At 35.5% G+C, this 20,902-nt stretch overlaps 4 protein-coding genes across 7 annotated transcripts; all 4 read right to left on the reverse strand.

Annotated features, from left to right (window-relative positions):
* Positions 1 to 427: 427 nt before the first annotated feature.
* LOC106655019 lies at positions 428 to 1,819 on the reverse strand. The gene has a single exon (XM_014375203.2). The coding sequence runs from the start codon at positions 1,717 to 1,719 to the stop codon at positions 490 to 492; it is 1,230 nt and encodes a 409-aa protein (XP_014230689.1). The 5' UTR covers positions 1,720 to 1,819; the 3' UTR covers positions 428 to 489.
* Positions 1,820 to 2,521: 702 nt separating this feature from the next.
* On the reverse strand, positions 2,522 to 10,480 carry LOC106655066 (B-cell CLL/lymphoma 6 member B protein). Of its 2 annotated transcripts, XR_001339440.2 has the most exons (7): positions 10,070 to 10,480; positions 7,635 to 8,150; positions 7,367 to 7,557; positions 7,098 to 7,295; positions 6,784 to 7,033; positions 6,189 to 6,701; positions 2,522 to 4,824 (listed from the first exon to the last, which is right to left on the reverse strand). XR_001339440.2 is itself a non-coding variant. In XM_014375264.2 (6 exons), exons 2-6 carry the CDS (start codon positions 8,148 to 8,150, stop codon positions 6,258 to 6,260), a joined length of 1,599 nt encoding a protein of 532 aa, XP_014230750.1. In that variant the 5' UTR covers positions 10,070 to 10,480; the 3' UTR covers positions 2,522 to 6,257. The 2 variants fall into 2 exon arrangements, 1 of the variants encoding a protein (XP_014230750.1); XM_014375264.2 differs by having other exon boundaries at positions 2,522 to 6,701.
* Positions 10,481 to 12,394: 1,914 nt separating this feature from the next.
* LOC106655053 (nuclear factor NF-kappa-B p110 subunit-like) lies at positions 12,395 to 17,053 on the reverse strand. 2 transcript variants are annotated; one of them, XM_014375240.2, is made up of 16 exons: positions 16,601 to 16,791; positions 16,197 to 16,471; positions 15,962 to 16,128; positions 15,742 to 15,883; positions 15,537 to 15,678; positions 15,321 to 15,425; positions 15,132 to 15,246; positions 14,927 to 15,054; positions 14,551 to 14,840; positions 14,238 to 14,486; positions 14,046 to 14,169; positions 13,722 to 13,966; positions 13,452 to 13,634; positions 13,220 to 13,357; positions 12,703 to 13,137; positions 12,395 to 12,614 (listed from the first exon to the last, which is right to left on the reverse strand). In XM_014375240.2, exons 1-16 carry the CDS (start codon positions 16,692 to 16,694, stop codon positions 12,522 to 12,524), a joined length of 2,925 nt encoding a protein of 974 aa, XP_014230726.1. In that variant the 5' UTR covers positions 16,695 to 16,791; the 3' UTR covers positions 12,395 to 12,521. The 2 variants fall into 2 exon arrangements, with proteins under 2 accessions (XP_014230726.1, XP_014230727.1); XM_014375241.2 differs by lacking the exon at positions 16,601 to 16,791 and adding an exon at positions 16,818 to 17,053 and having other exon boundaries at positions 12,396 to 12,614.
* A 1,529-nt stretch (positions 17,054 to 18,582) lies between these two features.
* LOC106655153 (nuclear factor NF-kappa-B p110 subunit-like) lies at positions 18,583 to 20,684 on the reverse strand. Of its 2 annotated transcripts, XM_014375376.2 has the most exons (9): positions 20,624 to 20,684; positions 20,457 to 20,557; positions 20,153 to 20,292; positions 19,930 to 20,093; positions 19,692 to 19,842; positions 19,288 to 19,429; positions 19,109 to 19,213; positions 18,924 to 19,035; positions 18,583 to 18,859 (listed from the first exon to the last, which is right to left on the reverse strand). In XM_014375376.2, exons 2-9 carry the CDS (start codon positions 20,527 to 20,529, stop codon positions 18,721 to 18,723), a joined length of 1,026 nt encoding a protein of 341 aa, XP_014230862.1. In that variant the 5' UTR covers positions 20,530 to 20,557; positions 20,624 to 20,684; the 3' UTR covers positions 18,583 to 18,720. The 2 variants fall into 2 exon arrangements, with proteins under 2 accessions (XP_014230862.1, XP_014230861.1); XM_014375375.2 differs by having other exon boundaries at positions 20,457 to 20,626.
* Positions 20,685 to 20,902: the final 218 nt, after the last annotated feature.

Here is a 20,902-nt window from a genome sequence, read left to right on the forward strand (position 1 = left end):
ATGTAAAAGGAATTCATATCATTTGTTTTGATACTTCTCAATTCATATTGTTATTATTGCGTTCAATGCCGTGATCACTATTTTAATTTATTATTATTCCTATTTTTATTCTTTTGTCTTTGTTCAATATTCAAAAACTACTCTTAGGGGATGTCTATAGACGTCACTATCAAATTTATGTTGTAGTACACTAAATGTGAACAATATTGCTCTGATTATAAAAACAAGAGAATTTTTTTGAAAAACATTTATAATTAACGAAATCCCAGTAGTAATTTACTAATTTTTAATGACTTTAAATTTTTCAGATTGAATTGTATAATAATATTATTATAGATTCAGTTTATTATCGATTTTTATAAAAACATATACTTCTAGGAAAATTAATGTGTTTAATATAGAATATTAAATAAAACTGGCACTGACTATTTTATATCAATTTTTATTGTATTATTTTTGTTGTCAAATATAGACAAATTAATACTAGATCTAATTTTGGCTGATTGATAACGATGAGGTTTTCGAGTTCACTAAAAATTTGCATAAGTCATAACACTCCGATTTATATTTGTAAAACCAATCTTGAAAGCTAGGGATCTCAAATATTTGCGATGTATTATTGACAAAAAAATTATAGGCCACTTTTTTAACTTCCTCTAAATCATCTTTAAATTTAGTACATAAAAATAAAACATCCACAAAATTTCCTAAATTTATACTTTCACAAAGGTAATTTCTATAAGTTTCCTCTTGAACCATATGCTGCTCGTATTTCTTGAAAAAAGAATTTAAAGTCTTCATCAATCCATCTATATCATACAATTTAGCGAACTTATACAAACTGGTAGAATTACTAAAATTTAAATTGAAAATCAAAAATTCTAGACATTTGGCTTTTAAATCTTCTATCTGATATTTATCTGCAACAGCATAAAGATCTTGGGGATGCTCGATCGGGATCTTTATTTCATCGGTGTACATGAATCTGATCATTTCATCTATCACATCAGCTTCAAAATCTTCAATTTTTACGATTTTTGTATCGTTTTCTTGTACTTCATGTTTGAACATTGCTGCAAAAACATCACTCTTCGAAGATAATATTTCTTTGTGGACTGGAAATTTTTCACTGCCAACAACTAAGCTAATGCAACTTGTATTTTTAAATGACCAATTGTAAGAATTTCGTAAAATTGGAAACAAATCATTCACTGTAATATTATCATTTGAGATCAATCTGCTAATACTGAAACAGACATGCCGTAATTTTCTACAATTACGTGGAAGTTCTTGAGTTGGAAATTGAATTACTTTATCAGTTCGAATTTCATGTAAAATTCGTGGAAAATTGACATGTATTTCATCGCCGTCATTTTTTTTCACAAGAGCTCTAAGTTCTATTTTATATTCATACTTCTGCGTAGAATCGGCATAAACTTCGTGAACATAATTATCAAAAGTAGCTATCAAATCTAAATTTAGTTCGTTTAAGATGGATGTGTACGATGGATCCGAGTCAGAATCAGACATGGTTCCATCCTCACTCTCAATGAAACAATTGTCGTAGAATTTCAATGTAAGTTTAATATCTTCTTCTGGATTCTGTTTTAGTTTTAGTGTTTTTGTCGGCAATAATTTAGTATATCTTGAAGGGCGATTTGATAAAGATTTTGAGACTTCAACAATATTTGCAACGAAACATTCACTGCTTCCAGACATTATTTCTGCGTTCACTAATTTTCTATTGAGAACCGAAAACTGATTGATTTATAAGTCGGATTACACGTCATATGTATACAAATACCTGTTCGCTAATCGTTTCTGACACGATCGTAGCGCCTTTATTACTTATAGCGGCAACCTAGTGATTTCAATGAAAATATCATGTGGCCTAGTATTTATACGTTTAGCTATTCGTTGATCAGTAGAATAAAAATTTTTTCGATGTCGATTCAATTTTTCAGAGTCAGGGCTGCACGACGTTTCGTGATACGAATATTACTCTGTGAGCGTTAAAGGCCTATTCATTTTTAACTTCATTAAACCTACTCAAATTATTTATAAACCCAAAATTATTTTAATCAAACGTGATTTGTTACAAATAATGAGCGAATTGAATTTAAAACAGGCTAGCTTTTTGTCGGCGCGCCTTACATGCCTTGACAAATTGATCAAATTTTATCGTTCTTCATGATAAAATATCACTTACATATTAATATTTTGTAATATTTTCAAATATATAATTCAATAAAAAGATCTGATTCATCATTTCGAATTTTGATTTCCTCATCTACGCTGTATTTTTTTGTTTTTGATTTCCTTTTTTATGCATACTTCGTCGACAAGCCACTATCGCACCTCACGATTACATCAAGACTTAGTTTTTTTTTTTAAAGAAAACAGATAATGATACAGTTCGGACAATTATGGTATATAATTCTGTACTTAAAGGAAGTTCTGGGAATTTTAGGAATGATAAATGAAATTCTTAAAAATTGATAAATTGAAACGTGTTTAATCGTTTATTTCAAAAGTAGTACATTGAAAGTTTAAATGCAATATTGAATTTAATTTGATGGATTCATATTTTTGTGCAACTATATCGATTTTCAATAAATAATACAATTTTCTAAAATCTCTAAATACTTAAAATCGTTGAAAACATATAATTTGAACGAGACTTGTATTGTAAAATTTGGCCACTTCGACCATCTTAATAATTCTATATTTTATATGTATACGTATATACATACATGAAACTTTTATAATATAGTAATATAATAATAGAATGTTATATCTTATAAATTGTAAATATTATCACATTCAGATTGTATAAGTCGTTACATGTATTTGTATGAACATGTTTCATAAAAATGGTATCGTTATACTTCATGTATTATATGTATATATTGGACAAATTTTGTGACGATCGGTACGTTCTGTATGAAACAAAAATGTATTGTCTAGAATTGCATCGTAACATATTTGAATATTAACAAATTATTTTCAAAACCAGAACTATTCAAGTACCCAAAAATTCCAGATAAAATATGCAAAATTGATCACACAAAACTAGTGCGTTTCCTTTTCAATGAAATATTCATCTCTCACGTTTAATTTAATAACTTGAGAATATTAAATGTATTTAATAAATAATTATATCCATATATAATTTGTGTTACATTATATATTTATAATTATGCTTAAATATTATGTAAGAGATCGATTGATCGACTCATACGTGTTCAAAGGCAAGTTTTTGTTAACGTTTAGTAATATTAATATTTAATATTATATATTTTCGTTGTGAACATATGTTGCACACATTCATATATAGTCTTGTAAAGTTTAAAATTTAATGTACACGGTGGTATGTTTACATCCTTTTTTGTAACGAATCTGAAATAATGAATTTGAACAATTCACAGATCTGATCTAGTATGTTATATTCAAAGAAAAAATTAAATTTTATTTGGATCAAAATTATGTCATTAAATAAAATTATTATAAAATTTATTCATAAAAATTTGAATTATTATGCTTAGCTTTAGTCAAAGCTAATTTTGCTTTGAATTATATTACTCTGCATATACCTTATTATTTTCTCGGGTTTAGAATATTATAGGAATACCAAAGCCAAGGTAAATCTGTCAATCTTTAAAGGTGTTTTTCAAGTTTTCTATTCATCACATTTTTAAAAAGATACGTCACACACTTAATTTTTATTCTATACTCATTTTTACCTTGGCATTAGTACTCCTTCAAAAAGAGAAAATAAATTTATTGAAAAAATATGAAGTACCACAATTTTTTGTATTACACATTACACACATTATTAAACATTAGACTGATGAACATTAATTCGTAGTGACTGTATTTAAACCTTAAAACTATTTTTATTTTACACTGATCGATGTATTTCGTTCGATTAAAATCGCAGTACCACTGATACTTTTTAGGACTTATTATCATGTATGAATTATTTATAAGAAACAATATAATATTGATGTAGATAAATATATAGAATAGTAATTTGTCCAGATTATATCTTAATGTTCTGGTATATTGACAGAAAAATATTGGTTTAATGTATGGATACTGTTTGTAGTAGTATTAGTCAATAGTTAAGAGAGTTGTCAATTGATTTTAATAAGAACAAAATGTTAACCGTAATATTTGAAACTTGAAAATAACTCGTATTATATTCCATCAAAAATTTGCCATTTTCAGATGAATTTTACGTTAAGATGAAATGGAAAAACATAAAAAAAAGACATTAGCTCTCCTAAAAATTAATTAATTACAAAGGTTTTTTCAAATAAATTTTCGCATCAAGTAGAATTTTTATAGGTAGCGTGAGTTATCAAAAAACTCAATATTTGTATTGGTTTATTTATCTATGTAAGCAAATAATTTACAACCCAACTGCTGTGAGTTATACTTTCACTTTCACAGGTATTGAAATTTTCCGTTGATCTGTGAAATTTCTTTCGAATAATACTGACAAGGAGACAATTCCATCTCTGAGTCACAAACCCTCAGCCAAATTATTTTGAAATCTCGTGATAATTAATAATGAAGCTCCGTATTATTTGTTTGTGACATTTTATTTCGAAAAGAAACAAAATTTTTTATCAATTTTAAAATTGTATTGTTCTTTACATTTCCTTCCTAAATTCGTTTCTTTTCAAGTTAAAAATTGCAAAGATTGTTCCAAAAAAGAATAATAATTTTTCTAATGAAGCTCAAGCACTATGAGTAAGCATAAGGGGATTCATTATTTATTACCGGAGATCACAAAAAAATTTGTCAAGGATCTGCGATCTGGAAGTGGAACGGTTTCGTTGTGAGTGATATCGTACCGATATTTGTACATCAATATTTACTTAATTGTAAAATAAAAAGTGCTTCAGTCTTTTAAAATAAGTATTGGCATATTTCACATAAATAAATCACAGACGTGGAATGACTTAGTTTAGGCCTTAGTTACTTCAAATTAATTGATCGTATAGTTATAGATACCAGGTAATAGTTTTTCACAATGTTACTTTTAATGTTTTGCTTAATATTAATATGTGCAAAAATCTTTTACGCATACTTACGAATGTGATTTATAATCGGTACATTATTTGTTTTATTTTTCAGTTGAGAAACATGAAAAGTTTTAGAGCTCAAAGCTTAACTTACTTGGTTCGAAAGGAAAGTTTAGTATAGCATATTTATCATGCTTTTATTAGTATAAATTTGGTGAATTAAGTTCCAGTTAAACTGTAACTAATGTTTATTTAAAAATATAGACCTTTATTGTAATTTTAAAAGTGTTTCTCAGAGAAGCATAATATATCACCCAACGATCACAATTAATATCAATTATCAAAATTCGTATTACATTAGCATTATTCAATCGTGTTAGTAATTATAGCATATACATATTCTCGTGAGTCGTTCATTAATAATATACTTTAACAACAATTGCACGTGCGATTGGAAATATTTCAGCGGAAATCATCAATCGGACGGATGGGTACAAATAACATTTAATTATCGTAAGGGATTTCTTAAAATGTATTTATTCTTTTAGACTCATCAGATAATTGTCGCGTAATAAAAAACTAACGATCGTGACTAGTAAAATTTATTTATATTCTCAAACATTAATCAATAAATGTATCTTTGTTATAGATGTAGAATCGATTCTTTCTACCTTCGAGAGAATAAACTTTTAAGGGATATTTTTAGAGCAAAAGTTTGCACTGGAAAAAGATACTTTTGTGCTATTATTTAATTCGATGGTTAGACGAATTTCCATCTATCTTCAGATGAGTACTTCATATGTACCAGGACCGAAGGAAATTCATTGAAAAATAAACAAATAAATGCATAAGGTAGCTCCCCGAGAACGAAGCTCGGAATCGTTGCAAACCGAAATGACCAAGTACCATTAAAGCAATTTTTAGCCGAATATTGACTAATTAATTGTACTTCGTCGGTCATTTGTTTATTGCATTTCAGTCTCCGATTCAGTTATTTTCAAAAATTTCCATTTAATTTAATCGACGGAATAAGCTTACGAATTTTTACATCACATATTGACTTCTTTGCAGCTTTAACAAATGCGTACAATGGCATACGAGAATGCTCAAGGAAAAACAACGATTTAATTAACAATATACAACTTTAATATTTACGTTAATGCTCGACGTGCGGTCAATAGCAGGATCCTTGGTAAGCGGGTGCGAGATACCAATACTGCAATCTTAAGTTACCGTCGAAGTTTCAGGCGGATCTTCCTGCAGCTGCATGGTCGTGTCGGGGTCGACGCCAGCGATTCGTTCACTGGTCTCGTTGTCGCCGTCGATGCGTTCGTTGGTTTCGTGGTCGTTGTTGCCGTCGCTGTTGTCGTCGTCCACGTAATTGTCGCGCTCGTCCGCAACGTCGAGTTCGTTGCCGTCGTTGTTCGGATTATCGTCCGCGTCTCGTTCGTCGTCGTCGTCGTTTTCGTCGTTGCTCTCGTCCGCGAGGCTCGCGAGCTTCGAAATGTTGAACATGCCACGCGGGCTGAAAGTGTCGCAAAAAAGATTCTCCTTCTTGTGGACCCGACGGACGTGGCTGCGCAAATTGTCCCTGCGGGCGCTTCTGTAGGCGCAATGTGGACACAGATGTGGCTTCTCGCCGGTGTGCATGCGCCGGTGCTGAATCAACTGTCGACAAAACAAGCGGTTCGAGTGTAAAGTTTAAACGAGGCGAACAAGGAATAAAGTTACTCGCGCAACATGGACGTACTTTTTTCAGCTGCACGGTGCGAAATATGCATATGTCGCAGCAAAAGTAGCGGTTGTCCCGGTGGCGGCGCATGTGCTTGCTGAGATCGAGCTCGGACGATCTGTCGGCGCCGCAGACGGCACAGCTGAGCCGCGGCATCTGACCGGCGTCGGCGGTTCCTCGAGCGTGGGCGCGCAGGTGTCGCTGGAAGGCCTTCTCGATGGTGCACGCGTACGGGCACAGGTAGCATCGGTACTCCTCTCTTTCGTATCTGTCGGAAACAAAGCCAAATAAGTAGTTGTATACGATGAACGTCGCTCGCTTTCCATACTTACCGAACTCGCTGCAGTGCCAGAGTTCGTTTCTTGCCCTCGGATAAAGAAGCAGCGGGACTCTTTCCATCGAGCGATCGCAATTTCCCGTCCGCATTGACGGTGGCTTTTTTTCGGCGCCGCGAGGCGACTTTGCCCGATTTCGCGTTCGTTTTTCGCTTGGCGCTGCTGCTGTTGCTCGGGCTGCTCTCCCTCGATCGGCTGCGAACGAACGCGCGCGATGATCGTATGCTTATATACTCGTATCTCAAGCAATCGGAGCTTATACTCACTGCAAAGCATCGAGGTAGGACGAGTGGCCGCTTTCGGAGCCGCTGCGACTGTCCGAGGTGAGGTTCGAGCGCGAGTTGAGGAGCGCATCGTCGAAGGAAGCCGCCGCCGCCACGAACGACAATCTGCCCAGCATAGTCGTGTAGGCGTTGAGGAACCAACTGCTCAAGACGTTCGGCACGCCTTTGTCCTTCTGCAAATCGTTCATCCACGTCCGAATCAAACCTAGGTCGCGATAAAAGTGAAACGAGTTCACGAGGGAATAATTACCCAACTTTCGGCGCTGGCCTCGTCGTCCGGGTTGTCGTCCTCTGTCCTATCGGCAGCAACAGCAGCAGTGGCAGAGTCGATCGGCGTCTCGTCGTCGGCCCCATCGTCCTCGTCGTTCTCCAGCTTGACGTTGACTTCGCTCGGTTCCTGCTTTATCGTCGTCGTCGTCGTCGTCGTCAGCTGTTCTTTGTCGGGTCTCGTCGTAGTCGTCTCCTCGGCGTCGTCCAGGTCCTCGTCCGGCGGCTCGGACTTCCAGGCCATGGGCTCGGGCGCGCCGCCACCGCTGCCGATCGTGCTCGCCGCCGATCGCAGCTGGCCCAAGAGCAGAGCCGCACTGCCCGGAAACTGATAGGCCGCCGCCGCGGCCATGTGCTGCCCGTAGAGCGTCTCGAGCCAATTACCGGCACTCATGAGGCTGCAGGCCGAGCCCTCGCCGCTGCTGCTACTGTTGCTGCTGCTGCTACTGGCGCTGTTGCTTCTGCTTCCGTCTCCTCGCATTCTGATCTCATATTCCATCTGTCGTCAATGGAAACGCACATAATGTTTCAGCGCTCGGTCAATATCCTTTCCATCCGCACATAACGCTACATAAGCTCGAGCGAGCGAGCGAATTCGGATCAATTGGCGCGCTCGCCGAGAGTGTAAAAATATACCCTGAACTACTTTCCAGCAATGACGCGAGAATGAATATTTTACGAGGCGAGAGCGCGAAACTTGGAGTACTTCGGTCGTAGTGCAGCGAGGAATACCCGATCAGTGCCGCGTTAGCCGAGCAACGAGCGCAGTTTGTTTAGCGATGGAGAAATCAGCGTACACGAGTCTATTGATTTTTCAACTTAGTCCTAGAGCGTAAAAAATTTAAAAAAGGTAAAAATAACGCATCGTGGTACGGAGTAGTCTCTCGCTGGCGGTCAAAGCGCATTAGGAATGCTGCATACGTCTCTTTCAGAGATTTTATTGTATCGATCTGCAGAGCATCTTGGCCTTTTACAGCTCAAACTCGTTTTTATTTTATTACAATGATGCACGTTTACGTGCGTGCGCGCGCCCGTTGAGCAATGGCTTGCACGAGTGCCAAGGCGCCCGGCTGACTAAATCGCGCTCGTACCACTGAAACGTTCCCATCGTTTCCCTTCGCGTAGCTCCATCATAAGCTCGACGCGTCGGTACATGAATTTTAAAATCGAAGAGGGACCGTATAATCAGAATTTGTTAATGCGTAATTATCGATAAAATTACGAGGGCCGCGAAGAGACAAGGACTTTTGCGCAGCGCGCTCGCGCTCGTACGGAATTTTCATACAGAGAGCTCGATCATCGTGGCGGGAATTGTCTGCGAAATGGCTGGGGCGCCCAGCGCGCGCCACTATCAATTATATTTATAGCCGAAAAGGATGAAATATCGACCAGCGAGCAAAATTAGTCCAGTCAACGAACTCGCGCGCTTTAACTTGTCGCGTTTGTATTATATATAAATGTTATATAGTTATATGTGTGAGTGTGTCGCAAAGTGAGCAATCACTGCAACTGTGTATCCTAGTACTCATATACTGAATTCCTCGCATTCAATCCAGCTAATCTTTCGATTTGCGAGAGAAGCAATTATTAGGTCCTAAAAATTAATGGATTAAATGGAGTTTTACCGGCTAGGCCAGAAACGACTAGAATGCGGCGCAAAATTTCGCTGCGGACTCACAAAGGAACCGCAGAGCTTTATATAGGTATATGTAAGTCGCGCAACTGCATGATCCGCGTGAGAATCCGCCGCAGCAGCAGCAGGAGAACTGCAACACGTGTGCTGCAGCAAAGCTCGCAAATCGTTATATAGACGACTGCACGGAGATTAGGCAGCGCCTTGCATGCCTCTACGTATAGACGCAGTGCGTGGCTGCACGTACAACGGCGTCGTATGTGTGTCGGTAGTGGCTGCTGCTGCTCGCGTACGCGCGGGAATCCCAAAAGTCGCAGCTGCACATGCAGCCGATGCAGTTACGTGCACGACGCTGCTGGCGTGTGCGGTTTCGCGTGCTCGGCCGATTAGACGTTCTCGTGTGTGCCAGCTACACGGCGAGTTCACGCGCGTTATACTGATCGCGAAATTTGGCGCGCGCGCGACAGTCCGGAGACGAAATTTCAATGGAGCACAAGGGCCAAGCGCGATGCTGCTGTCGTGGCGAGCGCGCGCAATTATTATACCTGTGCACGTACGCGAAGGGCCTCGCTGTGCCGCGAGCCTTTGTCCTTTGGCTCGGCTGTGTAGGTGGTATACGCGTAAGCGCGGAGCTCGCCACGGGCTTTTTCGCGCGCGGCCAACTCGTCAAGGCCTCGCTCGGCGCGATATATATATAGATGCGTTACATCCTACATCGTGATAAAGGCACTGCGAGAGCCCTGGACGGGCGACAAAAGGGCTGGATGATGTTGGGTGATATTTACGTGCTCGATGCGGTGCAGCTGCTGGATAATTAGCCGACGACGAAGACGACTGCGCTGACCAGGTGGGCCCTGCAGCGGTCGCTCGGTGCAAAGTAGTGGCAGCGACGATAGAGGCGACGAGAGCAGCAACGACGGCCAGGACGGAGCAACGACGATGACATCGTACGACCCGAGCGAGCGATTTACCAATCGATCGACTTATTCGACTAATAATTCAATAATTATCTAAGAAGGAACTGACGGCGACTGCTGCTGTACCGTACTTATACTACTGCTACGACTAGAACTAGAGCTACGATCACTAAGACTGAGACTGGACCAGATCCCCCGAGAAGGATGAACGTGTGTCACGGAGCGATGGCAAAAACACTCGACGCAGCAGCACACGCACCGAGGAATACTAGTGCTATATGTATAATCTGGACTATCTGCTGCTGCTGCTGCTGGTGCTTTTCGCCAGGGCCTCGCGCGCGCCTGCTGCTGCTGCTGCTGCTGCTGCAACCCTCTCCCAAATGTATATAATACATATCCATGCTACAGATGTATATACGAGCGCGATCGTGTACGTATATACCTACGTTCAGTCAGGCACACGTACACGCATACACACACACACACACACAAACCCTCGGCGCAGTCATATATATGGATCTCGCGGAAAGAGTGTGTTATGGAGTTGAGCGAGCGAAAGAGAGAGAGGAGCGAGAGAGAGAGAGAGAGAGAGAGAGAGAAACATCGTTGTCGTAGTCGTAGTCGTCGTAGTCGTCGCCGAGTCTCGCGTCCCCCCACAATAGCCCTATTTATGATTGGGCAAAATTGCTTTCCATGCGCAGAATAAAATCCCGCGCGCGCGAGAGAGAGCGAGCGAGTGAGCGAACGAACGACTACTACTCTCCGCGCGCCGCTCGCTCTACGTTGCCCAGGTCCAACAGCCAACGAACTGCACACCCTACGCGTACGCGAGATAGCATTGCTCCTGCTCTCTTTCTCGCTCTCTCTCTCTCTCTCTCGCGCACTCTCCACCCCCCTACCTTTCATCCCCGGGAAAAATCTCTCCCTCCCGCGCTACCGTCCGCGAGATCCTCCTCCTTCCTCCTTGTCCTCCCCCTACTCCAGCATCCCTCATCTACCCCCTTTTTGTCCTGCGGCTCCATCATCTCTGATTCATAAATCTGCCGAGGCGACTTTTATCTGCGCTCTGTGCCACCTCTTTCGGCGATCGACTCATTTTTGCCTAATTTCCTTTGATCGCCTCGACTTCGAGATTTTTTCGATGCTCGATATGATCTTCCTCAACTTAAACCTGATCATTGTCATTTAAAATGCATTCGCGACCCTCCGCCGCGGGACGACGCAAAAACTATATGCGTGGGTAATCCATATTGTTGAGAAAATTCACGCATGACTCATGCTGACCCTGCAATCATTTTTGCCCACGACTTGACAAAAGTTATCACTCCTTTTTCGAAAAATGCCAAGTATATTTTTATCGAGACTACAGAAATTTCAAAAGTCTTATCACTCGAAGCATCTCTAATTAAACATTTTTAACGCTAAAAATTATACAAGGTTCTATAATATGTTATCTTCTGTAATCTATATATATAAAGCGAAGTTGGTGTCTGTTTGTCCTTTATGATCTCAAAAACTATTTGTCCAATCGGCTTGAAATTTTTACCACATATTTATTATACCACTGCGCAGGTTTCTATCATATTAAAACCATTATTTGCTTATTTATTTTTGAGTTCAGAATTTTTTTCGTATTTTACCACTTTGCGCGCTCGCTCGCCCCTTGCACGGTTAATGGTTATAAAAAAGACCGAAAGCAGTTGTTTTTTTTACACGCGGTGAATCGGAATACATTGTATTTGACGTGTACATGTGCTATTACGCTATTCGAGTTTTACAAGTGTGTGAACTCAACTCATAGATTTCCTACTACGCACTTGACGTGACCTGTTTAAGATCTTTTAAGCAGTCGAATTTGTTGAAAAAATTGAACGTGGGCGAAGCCACGACGGGGTCGCTAGTTATAAATTAAAACAAAATACATAGACATTTTTACACTCTTCAATGCTGAGTTAAATGGTCACAGTCTTTGTCAATCAATATTGAAAGGTTTACTAAGGCCATAGTAAAATGAAAATTTACCAACCCCTTTTCCAAGACTTGTATTGAATACTTTCAAATTGATCTAAAATGTCTTCCATTAATACATCAATCGTAATTGGGTTGTTTAAAAAATATTTGAGATAAATAGTTGCATAGTAAATAAAAATTCAAATACATTTAGATATAAATAATTGTCTTATATTTATAAGTACTATGATACATACAAATTTACACTTTTCAACAGTCGAAATTATAAAAAATATAATTATAGTTTAAAAATCTTTAGTATAAACAAACTTAGAAAAAATAATTTTTATAAAATAAAGATATTAAAAAATTATACTTCTTCTAACGCCGAAGCAGCTTCGAATGCTTCTATATCTATGAGCCATTTTTTTACTTGGCGGACCGAAGTATCTGGCATCTGTAACTGTAAAAATTAAAAATGTTCGTTTTCATTTAAAAGCAAAAATACAAAACAACATAATTTAAAATTAGAGTATTAGTGCAGTATTTACCAAAATTTTCGTGAATAATGCCGTCGATGGGCTACTCGTTTTCTTGTACAAGCGTATAAACGTGCCATGGTTCGTGTGATGCGCCAATTTTTCCCATACACCTGTACTATCCAATATTTCTTTGATCGCATTGACGTGCTCTTTTGTAAACTTTACCTCATTCTTCCTCAACTGATCTAACTGCTTTTGTATTAAAACTGGATCGGCAGCTTTAACTAGAATTTTTGAATCATTCCTTTTACGGTTTTCTGTAGCTGGTATCTCAGTTTTGGAAGAAGAGCTCGTCTTCGAAGTAGTCCTTCGAACTTTATCTGGTAAGCTCAAATTCAATCTTTCCTGTAAAGGCAGATCGTCGTCCGATGACTCAGTTTCTTCCTTGAGAACTAGTTCTTCTAGACGTAAGTATGGTTGCGGTGCATTTAATAACTCCATCAGCTAGTAACATAATCAAGAAAAACCATAACATTCATTCAATTAATATTACGCTATGAATTAATATGCTAATCAGTCTACTTACTCTTTGAGCATCTTTCGAAAAAGGCTCTGCAGGCTCTTCACATGAATCTTCTTCGTCTTCTTCTTCGCTTTCTACCTCGCTCTTAATCATTAATGAGTGTTCATCCTGTATATCTATATCATTGGTGTTTTGCGTTACCTACAAAATATATTGTTCAATATTATATTAAAGTTGTATAAACAACTAAAATAATTTTCAACTAAAGTCAAATTATAAAATGTTATTGACTTACATCGAAGTTGATGCTTGTCTCATTCTGTGTCTGGTGATTTTCGCTATTATTACGTAAATTCGAAAGAGCCCCATGTTTTTTTAGTAACTCAACTAACTTTTCACCAATCTCGCATTTTTTAACTGCAGCGGTGTGTAATGCAGTATTACCACCCATATTTTTCATATTAACTTCAATTTTTGTCTAGATTCAGAAATATTACAATTTGGTTACTCAATAGCATAACATGTATAAGAGATTTTTCAAAAAAAAATAAAAATGAAAGCATACATTTTCCACTAAAAATTTAACAATATGTAAGTGGTTGTGATCCACGGCAATGTGCAAAGCTGAACGGCCATACGAGTTATCAGTAATGTTAACATTGGCTCCAGATTTAATGAGAGCTTTAACAGCGTCTAAAGATCCAGTTTTAGCAGCCATGTGTAAAGGTGCCCATCCAGAATCGGATAAAGAATCTAGATTTAATTTGCTTGAATATTTCAATAAAATCTTTAAGCAAGTATTGTATCCACCTGTAACAACAATTTGAATGATACTTCACATGCTAAAGAATTTGCAAAGTAATTTTATAACTTAAAAATTGGTATTTACCAACAATCGCCCGATGCAGTGGTGTGTAATCATTTTCATCACCAATATTTGGATTGGCATCAAGAACTAAAAGAGCTTGCACAGTTTCTGGCTGATCAGCCCTTACAGCAAAATGGAGAGGAGTCTACAAATAAAATAAATGATTATTTAAATATTTTACCAACTTTTCTAAGAATATTTTAGTATCATTACCTCTCCACTGCTATTTTGAATGTTAGCTATCGGTCTCAAAGTTGAATCAACTGCCATTAATCTAATAAAATTTTTGGTACATTCATATTGATTATAACGTAAAGAAAAATGTAATGGTGTGTCACCATAATAAGTCACTTGTTGCAATAAATTGCGTATTTTAGTTGATGAATCGGATTTATATTGCTTGGTACTTTGAGAAATTTGAAGAATTTTTAAAATTTCAAATAATATATTGTCGGCAAATCTCTGAAAAGGATTGTAAAAAATTGTATTACATACTTATAGTTGGTTTAATAAAATTATACTATACCTCTGAATGTTTCAACTCCACATCAGCACTGTCAGTAACAATATCAGTATCAAGCATAGGATTCTTTGAGTTTGCTAATAAAGCTAGCCAGTTATCTAGCCCTTCACCTAAGAAAGGATCCATTGCTTCCAAGTCAGCTGAATAATCTTCATGAAGAATTTTTTGTATTTCAGCGGCTGTTTCAGTGGGATTATGTTTAATCATTTCTACCGCATTTATATTAAGAGATTTTGGATCATCCAAATTATTTGATTTCCAACCACTTTGTTCAAATCGAGGTCGTTTTCTATCTATTTATAAAAAAATTATAAATTAACATTAGTTAATCTATTTAATGTAGCTCTATTAATTGAATGATTGATTTTTATAGACTTACTTAATATTTTGTCAGATGGTTTATAAGTAAATTTTACACTATTTGAATATTCTCCATCAGATGGCCTTTCTAATCTAATAAATACTTCTTTTGGTTCAGTTGTAGAAGTATCTTTGTATGGAGGAGTTCTACAGTATGTAATATAATTTTTTTAAATTTAATTCAGAGACAATAAGATGATTTAAATATATTACTAATATATTACCTAAATATAATTGCATATTGATGATGAACATCTAATTCTGAAAATTTTCCATCAGCTTCCCAAATTGTATTGTCAGTATCCTCATCTAACTCATAAATCTTTACCCTTATATTTTCTAATGATAAATAATTTATCTTTTAATAAACATTAAATAAATCAGTTTCTTAAGCACAAAAATTATCTACTTACTTTTACCAACTTTCTCAACTAGAATCCAAATTTCATCATTACCATCCACACAACCAAAACTTTTATCGATGCGACATATTTTCAGTTCTCCTGTTAATGCACTTTCTAAAATTTCAATCATGTTTAGTTATTAATAATTGATGATTTAATTGTTTTTCATCAATGTTATTCACAAAACTTTATATAAGTTTAGTAACAATTAAAAAATTGACTTACTTAAGTTATTGATGGGTCGAGAGTATACTTTCTCAGTAAATGGTATTAATGCATTGTTACTGCTATGTATATACCCTTGGAAACAGAGTGCTACAGAATTCAAATTCATCCAATTTTTTGCATTCTCTGCTTCTGATTGCAACTATTCCATAATAATTTTATTAGTAGTGTAAAATTGTATTCTCAATAACATTATAAAACAAACCTTCATTTCTTCTCGGGTTGAAATAACAACATTACTTGGATCCTGTCTTTTTTTTGTTTCTAATAACTCCATTCTTCTTTTTCTATAAATTTCATCTTTAATGTGCTTTTTTGCAGTGTGAATTATTCCCATGTTATAAAACCTATTTATAAAATTATTGAAATTAAAATTTAATTGTGTTATGAGTGGATTGATAAAATTTAATTTAAATAATAATTACGTTGCAGTATAATCGTTTTCAGCAGAAACTTCTATATCATGAGGATCATCTGTATCATCTGAAGAATTTTTTTTAACTAAACGATGTGCATGTGGGAATCTTTTATCTTCATTTGCAGTCACAATAGTGCATCTTATAACAGCCTTTTTGAATGGACAATTAAATAACTAAAAAATAATATATAATTTTAATAAATAATTTTATCACTGTGAGAAATAAAATGATTAAAGATTACCTGTACAGTAGGGACATCTCTTTTGTGACGATTATTGTCTTTATCTCCTAAAAGACTGCCATGAGTTCCAAGCATTTCAGACTTATATCTAAAGCGAAATTTATCAATAGGTTGAACTAGAATTTTGATCTTAGTCTTTTCGCAAATGCTTATATCAACATTTTGAGATTGATCATCAGTAGCACTTATTATTTCTGATGGAAAATCTTCCATATCCATTGTCTGGCTTCCCATTGAGACAGGACTGTAGCCTGCTGAACTCATGATTCCAAAATCTTAAATAAAATCATTTTAACAACGGTTTATGAAGATAATTTTTTACAAAAATAAGAGTACATGGTGCAACGGTTACAAGATACAATATTAAAAGCATAAAAACGTTATGTTGAACACGTTTTATTTACCATTGCTGTAGGTGAAAAAATGTTCAGCCGGTGCCGGCGATAAACGCAGCATGTTATGTTTGTAATTAATAAAATTTTCATACGCGTCAGTCATAATTGCGAAGGCGTTATAGCCAAATGGTACGGATTACAAAGAGAAGCAAAGTTTCAGAAGCATCAGACGCTTTGATTATCGAAAAGTAACTTTGAGGTTGAACAATTGTATCACAAGACTTACCGTATAAAAGCGACTATCGGTTTCCTGATAAAAATGACGTCGTCGCTATTCTCGGTAAAAGTCGTAAAAATGCACGTTATAAATTTTGCAAGAAATGACAGATCGTCGATGTAATCACGTTTTGAAGTGGTTCGCCGATAATAACCTCGATAAGAGCGGGTCTTCCCCGACGCAACAGGCACTACTTGCTATAGCTCGTGCGCGTACATTGAGCAGACGACACTCACACTTTCACAGCTTATAAGAGAAGCACGCTCGCAGTTCGGGAAGTCCAGACGCGAGACTCGTGTACTTGGTACTGAATGCTGCAACTTGTAAGGTATACTTAGGTGGATTTGTTTTGAAAGCGCAACAACGTGCAGTTTGGTGGCGTGACATCGCCAACCAATGAGTTCAAAACTTAGTTTTCTTACTTGAACACTTTTTTTAAACTTTTTTACGTATTATATTATGTATAATAACCGGCTGAATCTGAACTTCCCCGTAGAGAGGCCTAAATTGTGCCGAAAATTGTACAAGTAATTTTTTTATGAAAATTGATAAAATTTATGCTATTCCATCTGGCAATACACTTCTGATGATATTGGACTAATATAAACAGAAAATACTCTTTGGCATCTCTTAAGTTGGTAGATTTTGAAGTATTTAACATTCTATATTAATGTGTCCGAGTTCTTTTCAAATATAAAGTTTCAAATATAAAGTTAATTTCAAAAATGATCATTCTATTATTTTTGAATAAAAATGTCAAGAGACCTTTTCTGTTTACATATAATCATTCAATTAACTTTAATACAGTGCTCCCAAATTGAAAAACATAAATTTTTTCAATTTCTTTGAAAAAAGGGTTAATGATGGACGACGAGGATATTGTATTTATTCATGCGAAGTTTTTTCGAGAAAACTTCGAGGGTGGTATCTTCGATCGTTGAAAAGCTGAAAATCCACAATATTTCCTTGAGTAGTAAACACGTCTGATCTACGTGAGAACTTCATTTTATTCCACATAGAAATTCTATTCATTTTTTTTCAACTGGGTGAGTCCTAAATAGTAGTATGTTTTGCACCTAGGGAGTGAAAAACTGGAAATGAGCCTCGGCTCCACCTCGGATGATAGATCGCTACATAGGTGCAAATACAATTTTTTGTTAATCCCCCAGCCTAAAGTAACATTTTGGTTTTGCTCAGCGGGAGTAAAATGTTACTTTAGGTTGGGGTAGCACAAAAATTTGATTTATTGGCATGAACATTCAAATCCAGGTGATAATTTAAATTTTTTATTGAACATGTCCCTAAAAAGAATTAATGTAGTATTCCGGAAATACTATTTCCCCCTTACAACTCTATAATACTGAAATTTTACTTTATTCACAAAGACTACTATTATATTGATAATTGCAATTATCACGAAATTATGAAAATTGCTTTGTTGAGATGATCGTATTTATTATTCATTTATACGTTTTTAATGAATAAAACTTAGAAAAAATTTTTGAAAAATACATATCATTTAAGCTCATTTACTTTTTGCTGTAATTTCAATGCCCTAGAATAAACTACATTTTCTTACGTGCTCTATGTGTGTAATTTATTGCAGGTATAGATCAAGTTTACTAAGGGTGTGGCAATATTAGTTTACAGTGCAAATATCTTGAACTATTTAATCACCGATTGCGCCGAAAATAAGTGTCAGATATGTAAAAATAGATATTTCATACGAAATATCGAAATACGAAAGGCTATTATAGGGGATTACAATAAACATTTATTACTATCGATTAATTTGTTACAGTCGTTTGAGCTATCAAAGCATCACTTGTTCAAAAGTCAATTCGATAGTGCAGGTTTTAAAAAAAGGTACAATAAAAAAATACATTGCAGTGACTTTTCGGAAAATTATTTTTTAGTTTTCATTTTGTGAGACACACATTGGAATATACGTAAAATGAATTTCATTCGATACATCATCATCAGAGGGTCGATATAATCGAATCGAGACTTTTTTTGGCTCTATAATATTTTTATTCTTATATGCCGGAGTTCTGTTAAGAAATATAAATAAATTATAAATTAAATATGTTAGGTTTCTTCGAGAACCTTACATACCTAAAGATAATTAAAACTTGGTGATGTACATCCGATTCTGAAAATTTTCCATCAGCTTGCCAAGTTGGTTCTCCATCATAGTCCACCTCTAAAAATTTAATTTTAATATTCGCTAAAAAATACGATATATTTTTAAAAAAATCATAATTAACTGAGAAATAATTTACAACATAATAATTAAGTACTCTTTTCAACTTTTTGTACGAGCAACCAAACTTCTTCGTCTCCTAAGGTGGAACCGGTACTTTTACTTGACCGATATATTTTGAGTTTTCCCGTCGAAGCATTTCCTGGTAAAAGTTCATTGAAATTATTTATTTTAAATATTATTTCATTGCGACTTCAAACATTGTTTCATACTTACTTGAGTTATTTACTGATTGCGAGTAGATTCTATCCGTCAATGGATATAAAATATTGTTTGGTCCATAATAAAATCCTTGGAAACTCAAGCATGCACTATTGACATTGATGCATTTCATTTCATTTTCAGTGGTCAATCTTATCTAAAAAGTATAAATTTTGTTCACAAAAGCATAAGATGATTTCCTTTATTATTTTTATTAGCCTTTAAGAGATGAGTAAGCAATCTATAAAAAGTATTGGTTATTTAAAAGTTGCATCAACAACTCTAATTGAAATTGATTTAATTATTAATCAATATTTCAACATTTTTAAATGTATTGTGGGGAATATGTGATTAATATAGTTTTCTCATCTTATAGAAAATTTACTAATTTTACAGGAATTCAAAATAAAATAAATTACTTGTAAAATTTCATCCTCTGTCAAGTCTAACTTTGATAAATGCATTTGAGAGTTTTGCATTTTTTCTTCCAGCAATTTGTTAATTTTCTTCGTTATCATAACTTCTCTAATTTTTTTTTTAATCGTTATAATAATTCTTATGTCATCGAACCTTTAGCAAAAAATATTAATATACATTATTATTATAACTGCTGCATTAAAACATATTTAAAAAAATGTACTTCAATGTGACACAGACGTTGCAGTAAAATTATTTTTATCAGACACTTCCTCGTCGTAGTGATTATCGAGATCTGAAGTATCATTTCTGCGAACTAAACAGTACGGATGTAAAAATCGATTAGAATCTGCAGTAACCAAACTGCATCTAATGATGGCCTTTTCAAACGGACAGTTGATCATCTAAAATTTATTGCACTGAATTTAACTTGCCGTGGCTTTTATTACATCATTTATCGTACCTGCACGGTAGGTGCTTTTTTCAATTGACCGATACTTTTACCTTCTCCTAATAATCTTCTGTAGATAGTTGGCTCAGATTTGTATCTAAATCCATATTTATCAATTGGTTGAACTAGTATATGGATATGGCATTTCGATCCTATAATTAAAATGACTTTTTTTATCGTTACACATTTACTTGCTATTTGAAATACTTATTTCAAGTGTGAGTACTCAAACTAATCAAAATCAAATGCTTAACAAATTAAAATATTTTGCCAAAATCGATTAATAAAAAGCGAGGTAGGAAGAATATTTATATACCTAATGGCCTTTCGCTAGCATCTAGATTGATTAATTCTTCAAAAGCCGGCAAAAGCATCGCTGGCAGTTCCATGTTGATGATCGCTAAAAAATGATTAAATCTGGTACGAATCCCGATCAATTAGAAGCATTCAGAAGCTGCGTTAAGTCGTTATTCGAGCACTCACCAGTATCAAAGAGTAACAACAACTATCTTATATTCGCATATACACGAATCATTCTGATAAGATCGTGCACTATAGATAGACTTTCCAAGTGTACAGAGTTTTATGAAAATTGAATTCTTAATACACGCAAATTGAAGAATATTATCGGTTAGAGTTATTAGTAGAGTTATTTCTATCGAGCTAATTACCAATAGTTTTAGGTCATAACTCGTGTGAAAAATGTACTAGTGCAACCATTTAAATGCTATTATCGCTTAAAATTTAAAGTGTACTGAACAG

This window comes from Trichogramma pretiosum, unplaced genomic scaffold, assembly GCF_000599845.2.
Source record: "Trichogramma pretiosum strain Unisexual culture from Peru unplaced genomic scaffold, Tpre_2.0 scaffold2, whole genome shotgun sequence".
NCBI classification, from domain to species: Eukaryota; Metazoa; Arthropoda; class Insecta; order Hymenoptera; family Trichogrammatidae; genus Trichogramma; species Trichogramma pretiosum.